The sequence below is a fragment of the Rhinolophus sinicus genome, linkage group LG06, assembly GCF_036562045.2.
Source record: "Rhinolophus sinicus isolate RSC01 linkage group LG06, ASM3656204v1, whole genome shotgun sequence".
NCBI lineage: Eukaryota > Metazoa > Chordata > Mammalia > Chiroptera > Rhinolophidae > Rhinolophus > Rhinolophus sinicus.
In genome coordinates this window covers 144,135,085-144,152,932 of record NC_133756.1, presented here as the reverse complement: position 1 = coordinate 144,152,932, position 17,848 = coordinate 144,135,085, and the positions used below count along the sequence as shown (strand labels likewise).

Here is a 17,848-nt window from a genome sequence, read left to right as displayed (position 1 = left end):
AGCCGTAAGACAAAACCAGTCCCTATCTAATACCGAAAACTGGAATATCAAATCTGTCCACCTCAAGCGGAGTTAAGTTACAAACAAAATCATGCTAAGTTAGGACTCCCACCTTTACAGATTTTTGGTTAGTTGTTGCTGGTGTTTTGACTTATACACACAGACACAAAGCAAAAAAGATACAAAGAGGAAATAAACTAAAAAATTAACAGTTGGATGAACATTTATACAGTTCTAAAATTTCTTTTATTAACTTTACTCTTAAATAGGAAACTAATTTTTAAAAATTCTAGTTACAAAATCGTAAGTTGTCAGTAATACTCACAGGTTGTTCCACATACAGATTTTTCTTTCCCTTCCAACAAGTCCCACAGGTGAATGGAGGCATGTTCATACTGCTCATTCAACCTTATAATAATAAAGAGCTAATTAATTACCTTTTAATTGTCAACTTACAGCAACATTTAGAAATTTCTATTACCAAATACCACTATACCTCAAGCTCATATCCCGTTCAGGGTCTGCTAACTTGTAGAATTCATCCAACAATGACAACTCCTCTTCAGACAATATTGGCACTCCATTCAAACCTTGTTTCAGGTCAGTTCGCACTTCATCGTCTCCCAATTTGTCCAAAACATACTGTAGCTCAAGTACAGTTTTTAAACGTTTCTGTTCAGCTTCTTCTCTCATAAGCTGCTCCCGCCGTGCTGTTTTCTTTATTGTTTTCTGAATCTGCATAAAAATATAAACATAAGACACCAAAATAAGTTTTACAAAACTCCTTTAGTTTTGTAAAAATCAATCAATTTCAGGTCCAATGTAAATAAGACATTTTATCCAGTGAGTTAGATGTGACCCCAATACACAAAAGGATGAGTCCCAACTTAAACTGTAATATATGATCTACTTTAAGCAGCTGTTAGAAATTCAGAACACATCTTTCCCTAAAAGGTATTATACTATGGAAATGTTACTGATGGAACAATATATTTGGGATTTGCTTCATAACAATCTGGCAGACAGGGAATAAGGAAGTGGGTGTGGGTATATATGAAACATTACTGCCCGTGATTTAAGTGTAGAAGATAGGTATGAGTACATGGGGGTTCATTAATTTTTTGCTTTAGTTTTGAAATTTTTCATAATAAAAATATGAAAATAAAAGTTTTTAATTAAGGCCCTGAATCAATTAAAAAAGAAACCTAACCACAGCAACAATAAAATAAAAAAATCTTGCTATCTATCTCCTCTATGGAAAAATGGTCCAAAGTTCTCATTTTAAGTACCTCTTACTGACTCAGAGAAAGATGTCAAAACCCACCACTGTTCCCTTGCCCCAAACAATCCACTGCTGGTATTACAGAGGAATTCCAACATACTGAAAATAGTGACCAAAACTGACTTTTTATGAATAAAAGGATGCTGGCAAAGAAAAGGGTGGCAGTAAAAGATAGGGAAAAGCTAAGCATGAATGTGTTTTTCCCACTATTCTCTTCTTTCCACTCTTTTTCTTCCATGGGAAGGTAGAAGGAAGAGCATCAGCCAAACTCAAATATTTCTCTTTCCCATGTATATCATCAGCTTGGGGACAGAAAAAAGTCAGTTTTTTGAAGAAAAGTCAGTCTTTTCAAGAGTCATGACAGTGTATTCCTTCCCTCTGTCTCTCCTTTTTCAAGCATCGCTAGGATAACTTGAGACACTGAAAACCAAAATAAGGACAGGACATATATAATGGAGAAAAGGGAGAAACAGGAGACCTGGAAGGAATGATGAAGGTTGCAATAATAAGGCAAATCTATAATGACAGCAGAGAGGGTCATAGATTAAATGATAGCAATTAAGTGCCAAGTGAATAGTACATATGAACAGAAAGATGAGATCTCTTTTAAGCTAGGATGGTCAACAAACCTTTCAAGGAGAAAAAGTGATATCTACTCTGTAGATGCATGAGCTTTCTATCCTATTTTTCTTGGGGGGGGGGGGGGGGCGGTGCAATTTTAGGGCAGAGAGGTCTTTATAGGTAGCCAGAGGCAGGAATGTGGAAAGAAATCAAGAAAGCAAAAGAAATAAGAATAAAGAAAACCTCTTTAGGTGAATGAGAAGTTCAAGTAGGGAAGCACATGAAGACCAGAACAGGTAGGCTGAAGGTTGGTTAAAGAAGCTCTTGAATGCAAAATGAAAAAGGTGTTCAATTGTGGCGAGTACAACAAAGGATCAGAGTTAAATCAAAGGACTGCCAATGAAGTTAAAGACTCAGTGAAAAGTACCTGAAAACACTAATATTAAAATAGAAACAAAGGAAGATACAAGTATTCTCATTTACAGTAGTTTCCAAAATAGTCTTTATTAAATTGTACAGCATCAGAAAAAGAAATTGGACAGGGTTCATAAAGCCTGAAGCTCTGACCTAAGCTAAGTGGAACAAATCCCTACTTGGGTGTAAATTAAATTTCCTTTGCTTTTGAGAGATATCATCAGTATTTTCCACCTTTAATCAAATTTAATAAGTAACACTACTAAGTGCATGAAATACATTAGTTATGTGTCAAAAACTCTTCTAAGCACAACGCTCTGATTGGGTAGGGACTATTATTACCATTTTACAGATTAGAAAACTGAAGCAGTGTGATAGCCTCTCACCTCTCCCCACCTTCTCTCATCCTTCTCTTTCTATCCCACTGGTTCTGTTTCTCTGGAAAACCCTGACTGATAAAGGAATAGAGAAGTTAAGTAACTCACTCAAAGTCACACAACTATTAAGTAAAAATGGCAGAAACAAGATTCAAAATAGGCGGTCTGATTCCAGGATCAGAACTTCTAATCTCTGAACTGCATTGTCTCTCATCATGATCAATTGTTTATTCATTTTACCAAATCAGAGGCAACTTTATATTTCAATGTTGTTCCCCTTTCTCCAAATAAGCTAACACTAATTCAGAAGGATATTAATTTTCTGGTCTCAACTTTGAACAAATTATTTAACTTTGTATTTAATTTTCATCCTGTTCCCAAAGGCTTTTGTCACATCAAAAGATGTCTGGGAAAAACACACCACTTTTTGGATCAAGAGAAGATACAAGAGCAACGTATCAATTGCCATGTCCCTTAAGATCCCTAAGGCAGAGAATAGTTACCAATTACTTAACCCTCTTTATTTTCTGTTAACGGAATTGTAAGATGGTCATTAAGCATAAAGGACTCTATAGGAAATGAATGCCTACCATGTTTACATATATTTTTTAAAACAATGAGATCCTTAGCATAACTATTATACATGTTTGTCATACCTGAAAGTCAGTCCTTTTAAATGGCATCTTTCAGGTGTTAAACTTTACAGAATTGGAAAGCATCTTAGACATAATTGGATCCAATCCTCTCACCTTGCGGAGAGCTTATCCAGCACTGCAAGGACTAAAACCCAAAGAAACAACAAAATTTTTTGCCTTCCTTATTTTTAATGTTTCATAAACATATATACCATCTTTCACTTACATCTTGACTTAATGCCATGAAACTCCTCTGTAACTCTTTTGCAAACTCCAAGTTATTTGTGACTTCCTGGTACTTAGATACAGCATCCTAAAATAACAAAGACAGAACCCAACTTTATTGAAAACACAAAGAAACACAGAATTATTTTATTAAAAATAGTAAGCATAAAATCTTTAATAAAATGTAACATCTTTACCAGCTGATCTTGATTAAGCCTTTCCCCTTTGTTCATTCGCTCCTGGTAATCATCAAGCTTGCCCTGTATTAAAAAAAAGTTATATTCCATATGAAAGTATATACTAGCTTAACCATGCTAAAAGAACAAAACCCGTTTGTCTCAAATCTTGCCCGACGCATACTTTCTAGATATACTCGTTTTAGTACATAAAATAACTTAGTTTAATAGTGAGCTAGAAAAATGACTTTAAATACTCCAGCCACTGCTGAGTAATACCAAATACTGTATTACAAGCCAATGACACATTGCTTATTCTTTAGTTTTCTCAAAAAAGGTTCGCAGATGACCGAGGCACATGGTTCCTCCTACCCACATGGGTGAGGGCCACAGTTTGATTACGATCCTGGTTTACTCAAGTGAACCTAGCAGACATTTTAAATGTTAAATTTTTGTCCCTCCCTCCTCCTGCCAAAGAATTCAAACGAATAATATAAAAATCGTGTATTTTTTCTGAATAAACCTATGTGCATATTGTTTTTGATGTACCTCATCCATTTCTCTTGAACATGAGATACCTCCAGCCATCAGCTATGGGCAGTACACTAGTCAACAGCTTTGCTTTGTTATATTCTCAAAAATGGAATTAAATGTATGCAAGTGGGGGTAAAATATTAATCTCTGGCTTAAGGTCTTTTTTTTAAGCTAAGATGAAAACTTTGGAGGTTTCCCAGGCAATACTATTATTGGACAAGACCCAAAAAAAAGATATTCAGGTAATGCGACACAGTCAAGAATTTAGTTATTGTTTTATGGGTCAGTGGAGAAGGAACAAGTACAAATCTAAATTAAGGCAGAGGGTTCAAAGACTTTTAATAAAATATAACTAACACTCATTATTATATAAGTTTCAGGTGTACAACATGTTATTCAAGAGGGGAAAAGTTTTAAATAATCACAATAAATTATAAACATGTAGTTCCTTACCTTTAGCAATAATGAAATTAACCAATTAACAAAATACAAAGATTCTGATAAAATGCATTGAGGCACAGAAACAAGTTTAAAAACGCTAGAGTTGTTTTATGTCAAATGATCCTTTTCTTTGTACCAGAAACATTAGTCAACTTGCATAATCGTTCTACCACAAATTAAAAAGCCTATCACAATTCCTTAATTATACCGGAGGTAAATAAAACCAAGATAATCATCAAAAATGAAAGGCTGATGAAAGTATCCAAAATGTTATTCTTATGTGAACTATTTCACACAACTGATAAGCCACCAGCTAAACAGGTATAAAATTCAAGTCCATTGGTTGAAAAATCAAGTTTTTACACTGATCTGGCAGGCCTAACCCCAGGTGCAAATGATATGCTCAACTGCCTCTAGAACACTCTGAGGCAATTTAAATAAAATTATTTAAATAAAAATTATTTTTAAATTTGCCCCCTTAATTTTGATTTCTACTCATTCCCTCTCCTCTGACCCTTCAACTGTCTTTGTTCATCCATTTTTTTTTTAAAGGTAGGCTACTTTTAAGAACTAAAAAACTAAACAAGATTTGCTTTGAATTACAACTTAGGATATAATAATACTATTACAGTCAGAATTCCTCTATTTCAAAATATATGAATAGAAGATATGTAAATAGGAGGAGGGCCTGAAATTTAGTGCTAGGACAGTTAAAATTCTGAACTAGTTACGAGGCAAAAGAAAAACTGCTACTAGCTTTTACCTGGCATTTATTATCTTCTCTTTTAATGGTATTAGACATTTTTCATGGAAATTGTTGCTAAACCTAGAAATACACAGTGAGTGTATTATATATCCCTCATAGGGTAGCATTTTATATACCTCGCTTAACTGTATCATTTAATGTCTTGAAAACTTAAAACATATATGACAATCAAAATGGATGTCAAATCAAATTCCTAAAAACAAAGAAGAAAAAATGCTTGTATATATGTAGAAAAATAAACATGGATTTTTTTTTTTTTTTAACATTAAGAATGGTACCTGAGTGGTAGAATCATAGGTGGAATTTTTCCTTTTGCTTTGCTTTTTATACACTTTGGGATATTCTGCAATGAACATATATAGTTTGTATAATAAAAGTTTTAATTTCGTGCTACATAAAAGATGTTAAGATTGACACATTACAGGAATAGTGTCAGGACTTTAACCTATAATAATCCTTGAACATGAATCTGTACTAACCTATAGTAGGACAAACTATTGATAATAGAAAAGCTCCAATTTTCTACACAATAACAAATTTAGTATTCACCCAGCCCAGAGGTCTCGGGCAGATTGCATCTTCCAACAATGACTACCACACCACATCTGCAGTCCCACATACTGTTCCACAATGTGACTTTGGCACTCCCACATTAAGAGCAGGTCCAATTCCCCTGCCACTGTATTGAATGGGCTTCAATCAGCAGAGTACAGTGAAAGTGATCCTGTATAACTTCCAAGACTGCGTCATAAAAGCAATGCATCTCTACTCCATTTGCTGGTCACCAAAAACACTTAACGTATTTTGCTGTGCATAATGCGCACCTGTTTTTGGCCCAAACTTTCAGGGGGAAAAAAAAAATCTTTCTTTTTAATTTTTTTAATTCAAATTTTTATTTGTTTACATTTAGGTACTTGTTTTTTGTATTAAAAAGGAATTTTAGCATTTATTTTTTAACATATTATGGTACAAGAAATTTTATGGAATTACAAAACACAAGAACAGATACAAGGTACAAGAAATTCTCTGTACCGGTAACAAATTTATGATATTTATGCATCATAGAAGGCCAAGAACTCTTAGTTGTTGTAAGTTCAACAAAACCAATGATCGTATTCCAGGGTATTATTTTGCACACAGATATCATTATTGATTTCTAGAGTTACACTTTTAACTCATAAGCATAAATAAAAGAATTAAAAACATTTATATAGATATGGAATTAGTGCTACCTATGTATAATGCGCATCCTTACTTTTCCCTCACAAATTTGGGGAAAAAAGTCGCATTATACATGGCAAAATACGGTATGTTTAGAGCCCCAATAAGAAGTCCAATACCCCTGCAGTTGCCGTGCTACGAAGCCCAGCCATGGAGAGAAGTCTTGTACAAGAATTCTGGTCAGCATTCCTAGTGTCCGAGTTATCCTAGCCCCGGCATCAGACATGCGAGTAAACAAGCCATGGTCTTCCCAGCTGAGGCCCCAGACATCACTGAGAAGCGACACCAACCCCACTGTGTACCGGGTCCGATTCCCTTAAAGGCAGAATCCATGTGGATAATAAACAGATACAAGTTTTGAAATAATCTGTCCCACTACAATAACTGGGAACAAACAAGGTTAAAAGGGAAAGCAGCTACTATGTGAAACTCACCTCAGTACAAACCTTCATGGAATATCACCAGAAAGTATGCAAAAAGACCTCGGTGCAGCCAAAATAAAGATCTATGATTTTATTTACAGCTCATACATCTATTTATTTTGATTTTATATGACTGTAACATGTTTCTAGTTTCTCATAATAATTTAAGAGCCACTGTGACTAATAATTTAAGAGGACTGCGACTAACACTACAAGAAATGAGTTTACTGCGAGGGAAGAAATGTGTTAAAAAAAAGTCACGATGTAACAGAAATCTCAAGGATCCCTAACAGGGATTTTTCAAAAAGCAGATCACAGTTTCTTATACCCAGTGAGTTGAATTAATGTGTCTATAGGTATCCAATCAGAAAATTTGCAGTTAATCAAATGAATGGAAACTACAGGTCTTTTGTGAAACATTTTTCTAACCATAATAAAAGTTTCATAATAGCTTTATATTTGTTCCTCTATAGCTGTTAACACTTTCTATCCTATTGTTATAAATATCCTATCCCTTGTCCTTGCCCAAACTTCAGAAAAGCAAAATCTTGGGTCTGGTCAAAGTTCCTAATAAACAGCCCTCATTTGAGGAAACATCAAAACTTACTAATAAAATGACGGCAGAATGACAATTAAAAATAAAACTGTTCTACATTAAAAGATCTGACTGCTTAGGTGTACAGAACTTTATCACAATGGAACATGAACTAAAGGGACTTTTGTTCATATTACATTTAATGAAATCCTCACACAGCAGAGACCCTACGATGGTCTAGGTCAGTGATTCTCACAGTGTGATCCCCAAACCAGCAATGTCAGTCATCACCTAGGAATTTGTTATGTAAATTCTCAGGCAGCACCCCAGACCCACTGAATCAGAAACTCTGGGGATGGGACCAGGAATCTGTGTTTTATTAAGCCCTCTGGGCGATTCTGATGTGTGCTGAAGTTTGAGAAACACTCACCTAAGTCAAATACATTGCAATTCTCTTGTGAATCCAGTGGAGTGTAGAAATAAATTATTCTGAATCAAACATACTATACAAATTGTGATCCTACAAACCATTATATAGCAACCTCAATTTAGAAATAGGTTGCTTAAAAGTTCAGGTTTAAACACAGAAAATTTGAATGGTAGTTTTCTAGACCAGCTTATACACCTATGCGTATTTAACCTAATAATTATTTGCATAAGGAAAAATCCATTTGTGATCTGAACACTGAAGGGTTACCACCTTCCATTCATTAGTATTTTAAATCTTGCACTGTGAGCCAAAAGTTCCAGAAGTTTAGGGTACATTATGATTAAACTCAGTGGTGAACACCAAATTTTGCGTTCACCTCAGCCTCTTAGGACAATCAATTGGTCTAATTTTCTACTTTTCAAAATGAGAGTAGCTTGCAATCCCAGTTCACTGTAAGTAGTTTTTGGAGATAAGAAAAAGGATGTGGTATCTGCACTGATCCAATACTACAATTTGCTTAATCTTTGAAAAAGCAGTAGACTACTCAGAGATAATGACACCACTGTAACTGGCTCATTCCTATTGTCACATTTCTATTCAATGGCTTAAATTAAGTCCAAGTAGAAAAATTATCCATTTGGGGTTAAAATTTGCAGTATGAACTAAATCAAGATAGAAATAAAGACTTGCTTGTCACATTGGCTGATCTAACAATAACTCCAATAAAAACAGAAGAGGCAAAGAGTAAAGAGCTCCAGCAAAACACAGCTTTTTTTCCTTCCCTAAGCTAGAATATGGTAGTATTAGACAATCTGGTCAACTACTCATATCATTCACATAAAATAAATATTAAGTATATTTCTGGAGAATGGGGCCATTTTCCTAGCATAAAAAGACAACTTCATCACAATGCCTACCACAATATTAACAAAAACCTGCCCTCTCAGATTCTACCTTGAAATACCTATCTGAAATTCAATTTAGGGTTCCTTTTTCAAACTGCTGAGCATCCAGAATATATTAAAAATTTACATAAAGCACCACGTATGAGCAAGATAAAAATCAGGTTACCTACCCAGTGTCTGAAGGGTAACCATGGGATAGAGGTATGACAATACCCAGTAAATGTCAAAACACTATACAGTCATGTGGTACCAAGAAATAATTACCCCAACAAGTGCTGTCCAGTCCCACTCTACCTTCTATTTCTTCATTGCTCATAATAGTGGACACTATTCACCACGTGAGACATAACTCAAATTTAAAGCATCAGGTAGTTAACCCCATCAGGGAGGCACTGTTATTACTCATATTTCACCTAACTGGAAACTGAAAGACAGTACAATTAAATAACTCGCCTCAGGTCATCAATTCCAGAAAAATCCTTTGTACTGCAACACTATCCCCCGTTATTATGCCACTCAGGATTCCAGCTGTTGCCACCTTTCATTTGGGCCTTGCTGCTGCTGTTCTCTCCTTTCTCCAGAGGATTATGGTGCTGAATCACAATATACCTAGATCTTTCACTCTTAAGTTATTTCAGATGTTTTTTAAAAATTCAGTAGAGTGCCATGAGGGCACCAGAAGATGAATATACAAAATAGCTGTCCTCCTCCTGAGCTTTCCTTCCTTACAATTATATCTAACAAATTCCACAAATGAATAATTTAAGAAAACATTTAATTATACAATCAAAAATAGCAAAGAGGTGAGAGACTCCCCCAAAACCCAAAAATTCTTCAACTGGACCACTGTAAATAGTCACAGCAAGAAAGATCTGGAGGAGACAATATCTGAAAAACTAGTTTGGCTTTCCAGGAAACGACGTAACTCCTGTTCATAATTAAGATCTCCAAACTGGGACAGGACACATACTTAAAATTGAAGCTTAAAATCACAAAAGTAGTAAGAGGAACTAGCTATACTTTATTTTGTCTCCTGGTCAAATAAATCACTTCTACAGTACTGAAAGAACCTGTAGAAAGACAAATACAAAAACAGAAGATAACGATTTCTTTTCCTCCCAACTTTCCATAATGTTCAGTGGCCTCTCTAGATATTGTTTCAAGTCTCCCAGTGCCTACATTCCCTGTTCTTCACCTAGAAACATTAGTTCTGACTTGGCCCACATAGTGGTAGGCAGCTGACTCTGCTTCCCATTCACCCTCCACCAATTCAACTGAGAATTAGTTGTTAGTAAAAGTCACAAAAGACAAGAAAAATAAACAAGTTTCCTCAAAATTTAAGAGGGTAAAGAGAACATATAGTACAATCCATAAATGATCCATAACAGCTATCTTCAAATGCTGGAAGCATTCTCATGTAGCAGAAGTCTGAGTTGTTCCAGAAAACAAAAGTATTAAACAGTGGGGTGGGGGTACAACTCTAACATCAAGAACTTAAGATTTGTCCAAAAATGAAATAGACTTTCATTGAGACATGCGCACTCTATCAGGCCCTAGAAGACTGATTAATGCAGAAGAGCTGAATGAACACCTATCCAGAATGCTCAATTTCTGAACACTAAAAACACGGTAAAAGGATGCTAGATTAGATGTTATCTAGCGTCTCATTGTAAGATAATTTTTCAAGCAGGTAAGTAACCAGGAGTTTAATCTGACAAGACTTTTGTCCAACTGAAAAGAAAAAAAAAAGATAAAAGATAATCCTGTAAAAACCCTATTCCTTGCCCATGGCTGTAATTACGCAGGTAAGCCTGAACGAATGGAAGCAGCTGACCCTAGCAGAAAATGAAAACTATAATGTTAAAGAGTTCCAGCATAATTTACTTTGAATCATATTCTTAAAAAGTCTAAAGCTTGTGTATTTGAAAAACAAATGATCATTTATAATCTTAACAGGTGTCTTTTGAATTAGCTGCTTTCACCAAGCTACTCATTAGGATGAGTCGGTACAACTGAATGATTTATACATTCCATTGGGAGTTCAATGTTAAAAAGATGTGAACTGTAATTCATCTAAAGCAAAGACCAAAAAGTTTTTCCCCAATTATTAAAGTATATTTTAGTTATTTCTGCTTGAGTAACAGTATTAAAGGGAATGCAATGAAATTTCTAATAATTTACAATGCTTCAATCATTTATGTCCTTCTTTCAAAGATTATTCACAAATCTTGCTTACACCTACCTAGATTTTAAATGTGGTCTACTTGCCTACTCATCAACTCTACTCACTAAAAAAAAAAATTAACAAAAAGAAAATCCTTCAGGAAAAATTCCATTTTAATAGAAAACACTGCAAGTAAATAGCTCTGTACAAAATGCATTTTCCCCCTTAGATAATCCATTTTAACAAGGTTTTGATGGTGAAGCTACAAATATTTCTATGCAATGATTTAGTCAAAATAGAAAATATTTATTTAGCATATATCATGCGGAAGGCACAGTATGTTATTAATAGCCTGCCTCAGAGAAGCTTAATACCTATTTAGAAAATCACATAAGGTAAGAACGTAAAGCAATATAAAAATGTCAAGGAACTGTACAGACAATAGGTAGCACAGGAAGTTAAAGGAAACAGAATACTTCAGCTGAGCTTGGTCAAGAAGCACACCTTCCCTTTCCTCAGGAAATATGAAATTCTGCACTCTGCCCAGTAAAAGCTCTTTCATCTACGTTTTTACATTCATGCTATCCAACAAAAGCACTGGCATAGCTAGTGGGAAAAACAAAGAAACAGAAGTCAAGCAATTTACAATTCCAACTTTGGTTAAATTTCTCTTCAGCTACTCCTCATGTTCTTCTCTATTACGTACATTCCCTTCATTTCCCCCCAAAAACAGGACCAATTACTAAAAATTATCCAGGAACTTGGAATACAGGAATTAAGATAGAAACTGTGACACATCTACTCCTTTCTACTAGTAATGCTTTTCCCAGATTTCCTGGTCTACAACATACCTAGCTTGAGTATGGCAAATGTGCATTTGGGGCTTCAGAGTTCAAACTTTAAAAGTTCATTTCGTTACAATATGGATGTCCCAACAACATGGGACTTTACCTGTACTGCTAGTCTCAGGATTTTTTTTACCTGGATGGCCTATAAACACAAATTTAACAATAAGACATTAATAAAGGTCTAACAATGAAGAAGAAATGAGAAGCTTTTTCTTTCACTTTCAGCTTTTTAAAGCTAAACAACTCTAAAGGATCTGAAGTAAAAGGTTTTATTTGGTTCTATAGGATCAGCTTAAACACGAAAAATTACGCTTATGTTGACACTGCAGAGCATTACAAATTCTAATTAACTCTGAAACATTACAAGACTTTAGAATTCACGCATTCCAACCTGGGTCATTTTACATGAGCATCTCAATTTCCTCTTCTGTAAAATGAATTGGACTAAATTCTAAGATGGCTTTAAGCTCTTAAAAAATCTTAGGTTCTATGACAGTATGATAATAAAATTAAGGCCATGTTGTTTTAAGTTTAACCTTTTCCAAGTAGTTATTAACTTTTTAAACAATGAAAGTACTAATCTTCATCCAGTTCTAAATGTAAACTAAGATATTAATTACATAAAATTATAACAAATTGTATGCTTAATATCTAAGTCACACAAAATGTATTCCTATACATTTGGGAATTTGCCACATGGGAATTATGCGAGAGTACAACAATGTGGCCAGATTAAAACAATCCATTCTCATTCTAATACTTAGGATTCTACTCTCATCCCAGAAAAAGGTATCCGTATTATCACGAGGGAATTCACATCTTTTCCTTTTTAAATTTAAATTTAAATACTTCCCTATCTCACACACACACACCCCCACCCAGACAGGCAGAGAGAAACAAATTAAGCATTTTAAGTGCTTTCATTTCTGTGACAAGGTGCATGCAAAACAAAGTAATCTTGCTCTCTGCAATGCAGAGGAATAGTTCATTGTTAGTTCTGAAGCTAGCTAACACATCAGAAATTTTAACTGTCAAGAAAAACTTCAGATGTTAGCCCCAAGAAAGAATTTTAGTTATAAAATAGCTAAGAATGTTTTTATTTCAAAATACTTAACAAAGAAATTCTGTACAACAGCTGCACTGAAAATTCTAAGTATAGGTACACTGCGATGCTCTGGAAAGAAATGTTATCCTAACAACAACAGCATCTTTTTTCAGAATAATATTAATTGCAAAGACACAAAGAGCAAGAAGACTTTAGGTGGTAGGATGAAAAACAGTACACTTTGGCGAACACATCTGGTCACATATTGGTTACAAAGCTGCCAGGCTGTCTTGCAACAGAACACGGGTTAATCTTTCACCTACCAAAGTCACTAATGTCTAAACCTGTTATATTTACAAAGAGTACAACAATTGTAAATGTCATCTATTAAAATACCCTTTATTCTACATCAAAACTGATTACACTTACCATACAAATGAGCTCTCCCTTCAGTTAAAATTAAGACTTGATTTCAAAGTATCATCTTGCATAGCCTAGGGCCCAGTTCTATACCAACAAATTGATGAAGAAAACGAGGCAATCACTCAATTCGTTATTCCTTATACTTTAATCAGTGAAAAGATTCATAAATGGAGTTTTACACTAAACTCTTTTTATAACTGCATTTCTTCCCTTTGCTAAACACTCACGTAGTCTTTATAAGCCCAAATTTCCAAAACTACCAGGCCATTTAGTTGCATTACATAATTGGGTCATATTTCATCAGTGTTAAGCATGCATTCTCACTGAACAGATGCTTAGCTTTCCTCTAATGGCTCGACTTATTAGAAAATTAAATAATAACTTTGTTTTACAAAGGAAGTGAAATAAAACTATTTCAACGTTCTATGCCTTAATGTAAGTGATACTACATATCTAGAAGTAATTTTTGCCAGGATACTTGATTTTAGCACCCACAGAAAAAGGCAGTTTGTCCAGAAGGCTCCCACGAATAGGTCAAGACAGAAATACAGCTCAAATACAAGTTGTTAAGTGGACTGAAGTAAAAAGAAATCCAGTTATAAACAGTATCTTACTTCATCCCGTAAGAGTTTCTAAAAAGGTTCAAAACTGATTTGTACAGTAAATTCTTTTTTTGGTGTACTAGAAATGCTCACTGACTGTTGAAAAATCATCAGTTAAGTCCTTTCATACATCACCTAGATAACGAAAAAAATGCCTTGAGTTTCTCAAAATGTAAAACTTAGTTTTAATAGTAATTAAGTCACAACAACAGTACTGCCAACTTAGCCATTTAACAAGCTCAGTCTTAGTTATCAAAAAGCCTCACTTAACTGTAATTTGTCCTTTCCACTATCTAGCACCCAAAACACTAAACAGAAAAAATACATGTTACTTTGTGTATTTTGTTAAACCTCCATCATTCAAGGGAATTTCTCAGTAATTACTAGCCTAATCTATAATCTCTGTAATAACTTTCTCCTCTACAATAGCAGGCAGGTCAGAATAGGCAAGATATAGTAATACAAACCTATACATCAAGTCACCTGTCATGGTTCAGGTCTTTGTGGGGCTTATAAACTATAGTTGTTGTCTTCAGATACACTTGAACACTAGACTCTAATAGTCACCTTACAACGAAGCAGGCTGCTCATCAGTGCCTGACTTTATATTAACGTCTTTGAAAAATTATTTTTCAGTTATTAAAATATGTCTAATTAAAATGTCTATACCTAAAATGTTACATCATTAATATTTATCTTCTGATTCCCAGCCTAGAAGAAAACAGATTTCCTAGGAATTCTGAAAGTTAAACCATTCAACCACCAACATTGACAGGTTTACTGCATTAGATTTTTTAAAAATGATACTTAACTTTCAATTTCATATAGAGTAGCAAAAACTAAATTAGATGGCAGACTCAGGAGATAGTGGTGTTGGCTAAGCTTATTCTATTACATATGTGAATGTAGCTACTCCACAATTAAAATACTTTTGTTGCCTTGTTGATACTGATAAATCTATTATTTAAATCACTTATAATAAACCACACTTGTTTATCAAAATAAAGGATCAGAAAATAGGTAGAAATCCACAGAGAGCATCTCTCAATTTCAAATAAAGTCCAGGAAATTCAAGTAAAATTCCCAATACAGAAGTAGATGAGACAGAGAAGTATCCAATCTAAAAAAAAACTCCAAAAAAATGTAAAATTAATCATTAAATGAGCAATTCAAATAATTACGATCTAAACATCATCCGTTTCCTTCAAGTTACTTCCCACAGCCCAAAATTTTAGCCAAATAGTTACCATCCCAAAATCTTAAGTAATACTATTAGATGGAAATATTTTTAAATGACTTCCTCCAAAATTCAAGATGTAGTATGTTTTACTAGCAGCGGACAAGCAGAAGTTATCAAATGAAAGTTATTATTTTTCTTGTTAAGGTAAGAGACAAAAGTTTGCATAACAGTTGCTGATATAATTACCTCATTTGTGATTTGTTTCTCCTTTTCCACCTCCAATCTTACTGAAGGTTGAATTACTCTGCCAAGACCCTTTTTCTACACATACATACATACACACACGTGTCCCTCTAAAACAGTTGATACACTGTCCTGGGCTGAAAGCATAAAACAAAAGGCCAACTTGAAGATAAACCTCATGATGTGACATAGAATGGCTAAATATTTAATCCAAAATATTGTGGGTGTGGCTCGATTTTTTTTGATTTTTTTTTGGAGGGGGGCGAGGGACGCCAGTCCCGGCGGCTGCCTGATATCTGCCCTCCCCCTCTGCTTTCGCTTTGTGCTCACAATGCAGCTCCTGTAAAGCGCTTCCCTCTCCCCGCAGCCGCCGCCATGTTAGTCGCTCTCTCCATGTGCCCAGAAACCTAGCGATCGCCCTCGGTCTAACCCAGACCCACCCCACAGTGACTCTCAATCGGTGCAGTCTCCCTCCCATCCCTCTTTTGGTCCTCAGGGGACAAAAAGCCGCTGCAGAAAACCTTGGGATCAAGGTGAGCGTGAGGCTCAGAAGACAGCTAGACAATTGAAACAAAGAAGGAAACGTAGGGGAGACCATCAAATGCGGGGAGCAAATCGAAGACCCACTCAAATGGGGCTTTATAAGAAGCAATTCTAGTTTAAGATCCTAAATACATTTCTTTCCCAAGGGAGAGGAGGGGGCACTGAGCAGGCCTCAAGTACACGGTAACGGAGGGGACAAACCCCACGGCTGGAGGACGTAGGCCATCCCAACTCCACGAGGCAGTCCGTTGAGCCCTGAGCCCCCACACCAGGACCTCGTTTCTCCCCGCTGGCCCTAGTCAAAGAATTCGGGCCTTGGTAACGGAGAGAAGGCATCACACAGTGAAATCTGGCGACAGGACAGGTCCCCACCCTTACACATCCCACTCCAAAAGGCCAAAAGGCCTGGCCCACAGCAGGGGGACAGTAATCAAGAGGACCGGGGGGGACAGCGCCGCGTCCGGGTCAGGTGACAAGCACCTCCCCTAGGAGCCCGTTTTCTGGGCACGAAGCTCGGTTTACTGTGGACACCGAACGTGGGGGGGAGGGGAAGCGCCGGAGACCGAAACAGTGAAGGCTACAGGCAGTGTCATAACATCAAACCCTTCCTTCCCCGCCAACTCCTGGCACCTTTTTCTTCTCCAGGTTCCGAAGTTTCTTGTCGATCACCCCGAGAATCTGCTTCATGGCCTCAGTCTGGACAGCGCCGGTGCCGGTTGCGGGGTGCTGAGAAGCCGGCGCAGCGGCCCCGGCCCCCGCCGCTGCCTCACTCCCGGAGGAACCCGACGGGGGTGGCGGTCCGGACGACTTGCTGCCGCTTCCGCTGTGGCTGGTGGCCGAGGGCATCTTTAGACCGTAAAGGGAGAGAAGAAAAAAGCGGGAGAAAGGACAAGAGCGGCGAGTCAGGCGGCGGACGGAGCGAGACGCGGGACAAAACGCGCAGCGGGCGGGAGCCGGAGCGAGCGGGTGGGGGTGGGGATGAGGCCGCGCGCGCCGCGAGGACAGGAAGGGACGGCCGGCGCGCTCGCGACCCGCCAGCGGGGCGCCCGGCCCGGCCTCGCGCCGCCCCCCGCCCCGCCCCTCCCCCGCGAGGGCCACCGGTTTGGCCTACCCGCCCCAGGGCACCGAGGCTCGCGCCGGGGGCGGGGCCTCGCTGCGCCGGCCAACGGCCAGTGCAACGGTCTCCACCAGGGAGGGCCCGTAGGTACTGTCGCCTTCCAAGGAAGGGAGGAAAGAGAGAGAGATCGGGGCTAAGAGGCAGAGAAGGGTGGAGAAGGGCACTGGAAATGACCGCAGGGGACGGGGTGGGGTGGGAAGAGACTTGAGGAGCAAGCCCCTCGCAAAGGTCCAGCCGATCCGGAGGTAAAGGACTCTCGGGGCAGCAGCCCTCTTCCCCTTCAGCGCCTCGATCCGGGGTGGCGCTCACCGTGCGCGCGCGGAGGCTGCTGGAGATCCCGAGTGGGCGACTGAGGGGGCAAGGGTGGCGGTACGTTCCGTGGGCGCAGGCCGCTTCGCCCTGTCCCCGCTGCACCGAGAGCCGCTGCTAGTGAGGCGGAGAGCCGGGAGCGGGAGGGACTTAGCCAGCCAGCCCTCTGGGGCAGGGGGGTGGAGGAAGCATCGGGCGGGGACCTTCGCGGCTTCTCGGGCTGCCCGGCGCGAACGCCAGTGGGAAAGGGCTTTGTCGGCCTCCTACCCCCCTTGCCCAAGCCCCCGACTTTGGGCGCTGCCGCTCGGCGAAGGTCGGGACAGCCCCGGGGAAGCTGCCTGAGCGGTGCCTGGAGTTTTCAACGAAGTCGAAGCTAGGGTCTTTCAGGCAAAATTGCTTGGCGTCCAAACGGGGACAATAGGTGTCAAACAGCTGGATCTGAAGCTGAAG

General features: G+C 38.0%; 1 protein-coding gene across 1 annotated transcript in view; it reads right to left on the bottom strand.

Moving 5' to 3' along the window:
* CAPRIN1 (cell cycle associated protein 1) overlaps positions 1-17,566 on the bottom strand; it is a 35,298-nt gene extending 17,732 nt beyond the window's left edge. The window contains exons 1-6 of the mRNA XM_019738511.2: positions 17,399-17,566; positions 16,603-16,818; positions 3,692-3,754; positions 3,496-3,582; positions 497-735; positions 326-408 (exon numbers count right to left, since the gene is read on the bottom strand). Coding sequence (XP_019594070.2) covers positions 326-408; positions 497-735; positions 3,496-3,582; positions 3,692-3,754; positions 16,603-16,818 — 688 coding nt within the window. The 5' untranslated portion in view covers positions 17,399-17,566. The remainder of the gene's footprint in view (positions 1-325; positions 409-496; positions 736-3,495; positions 3,583-3,691; positions 3,755-16,602; positions 16,819-17,398) is intronic.
* Positions 17,567-17,848: the final 282 nt, after the last annotated feature.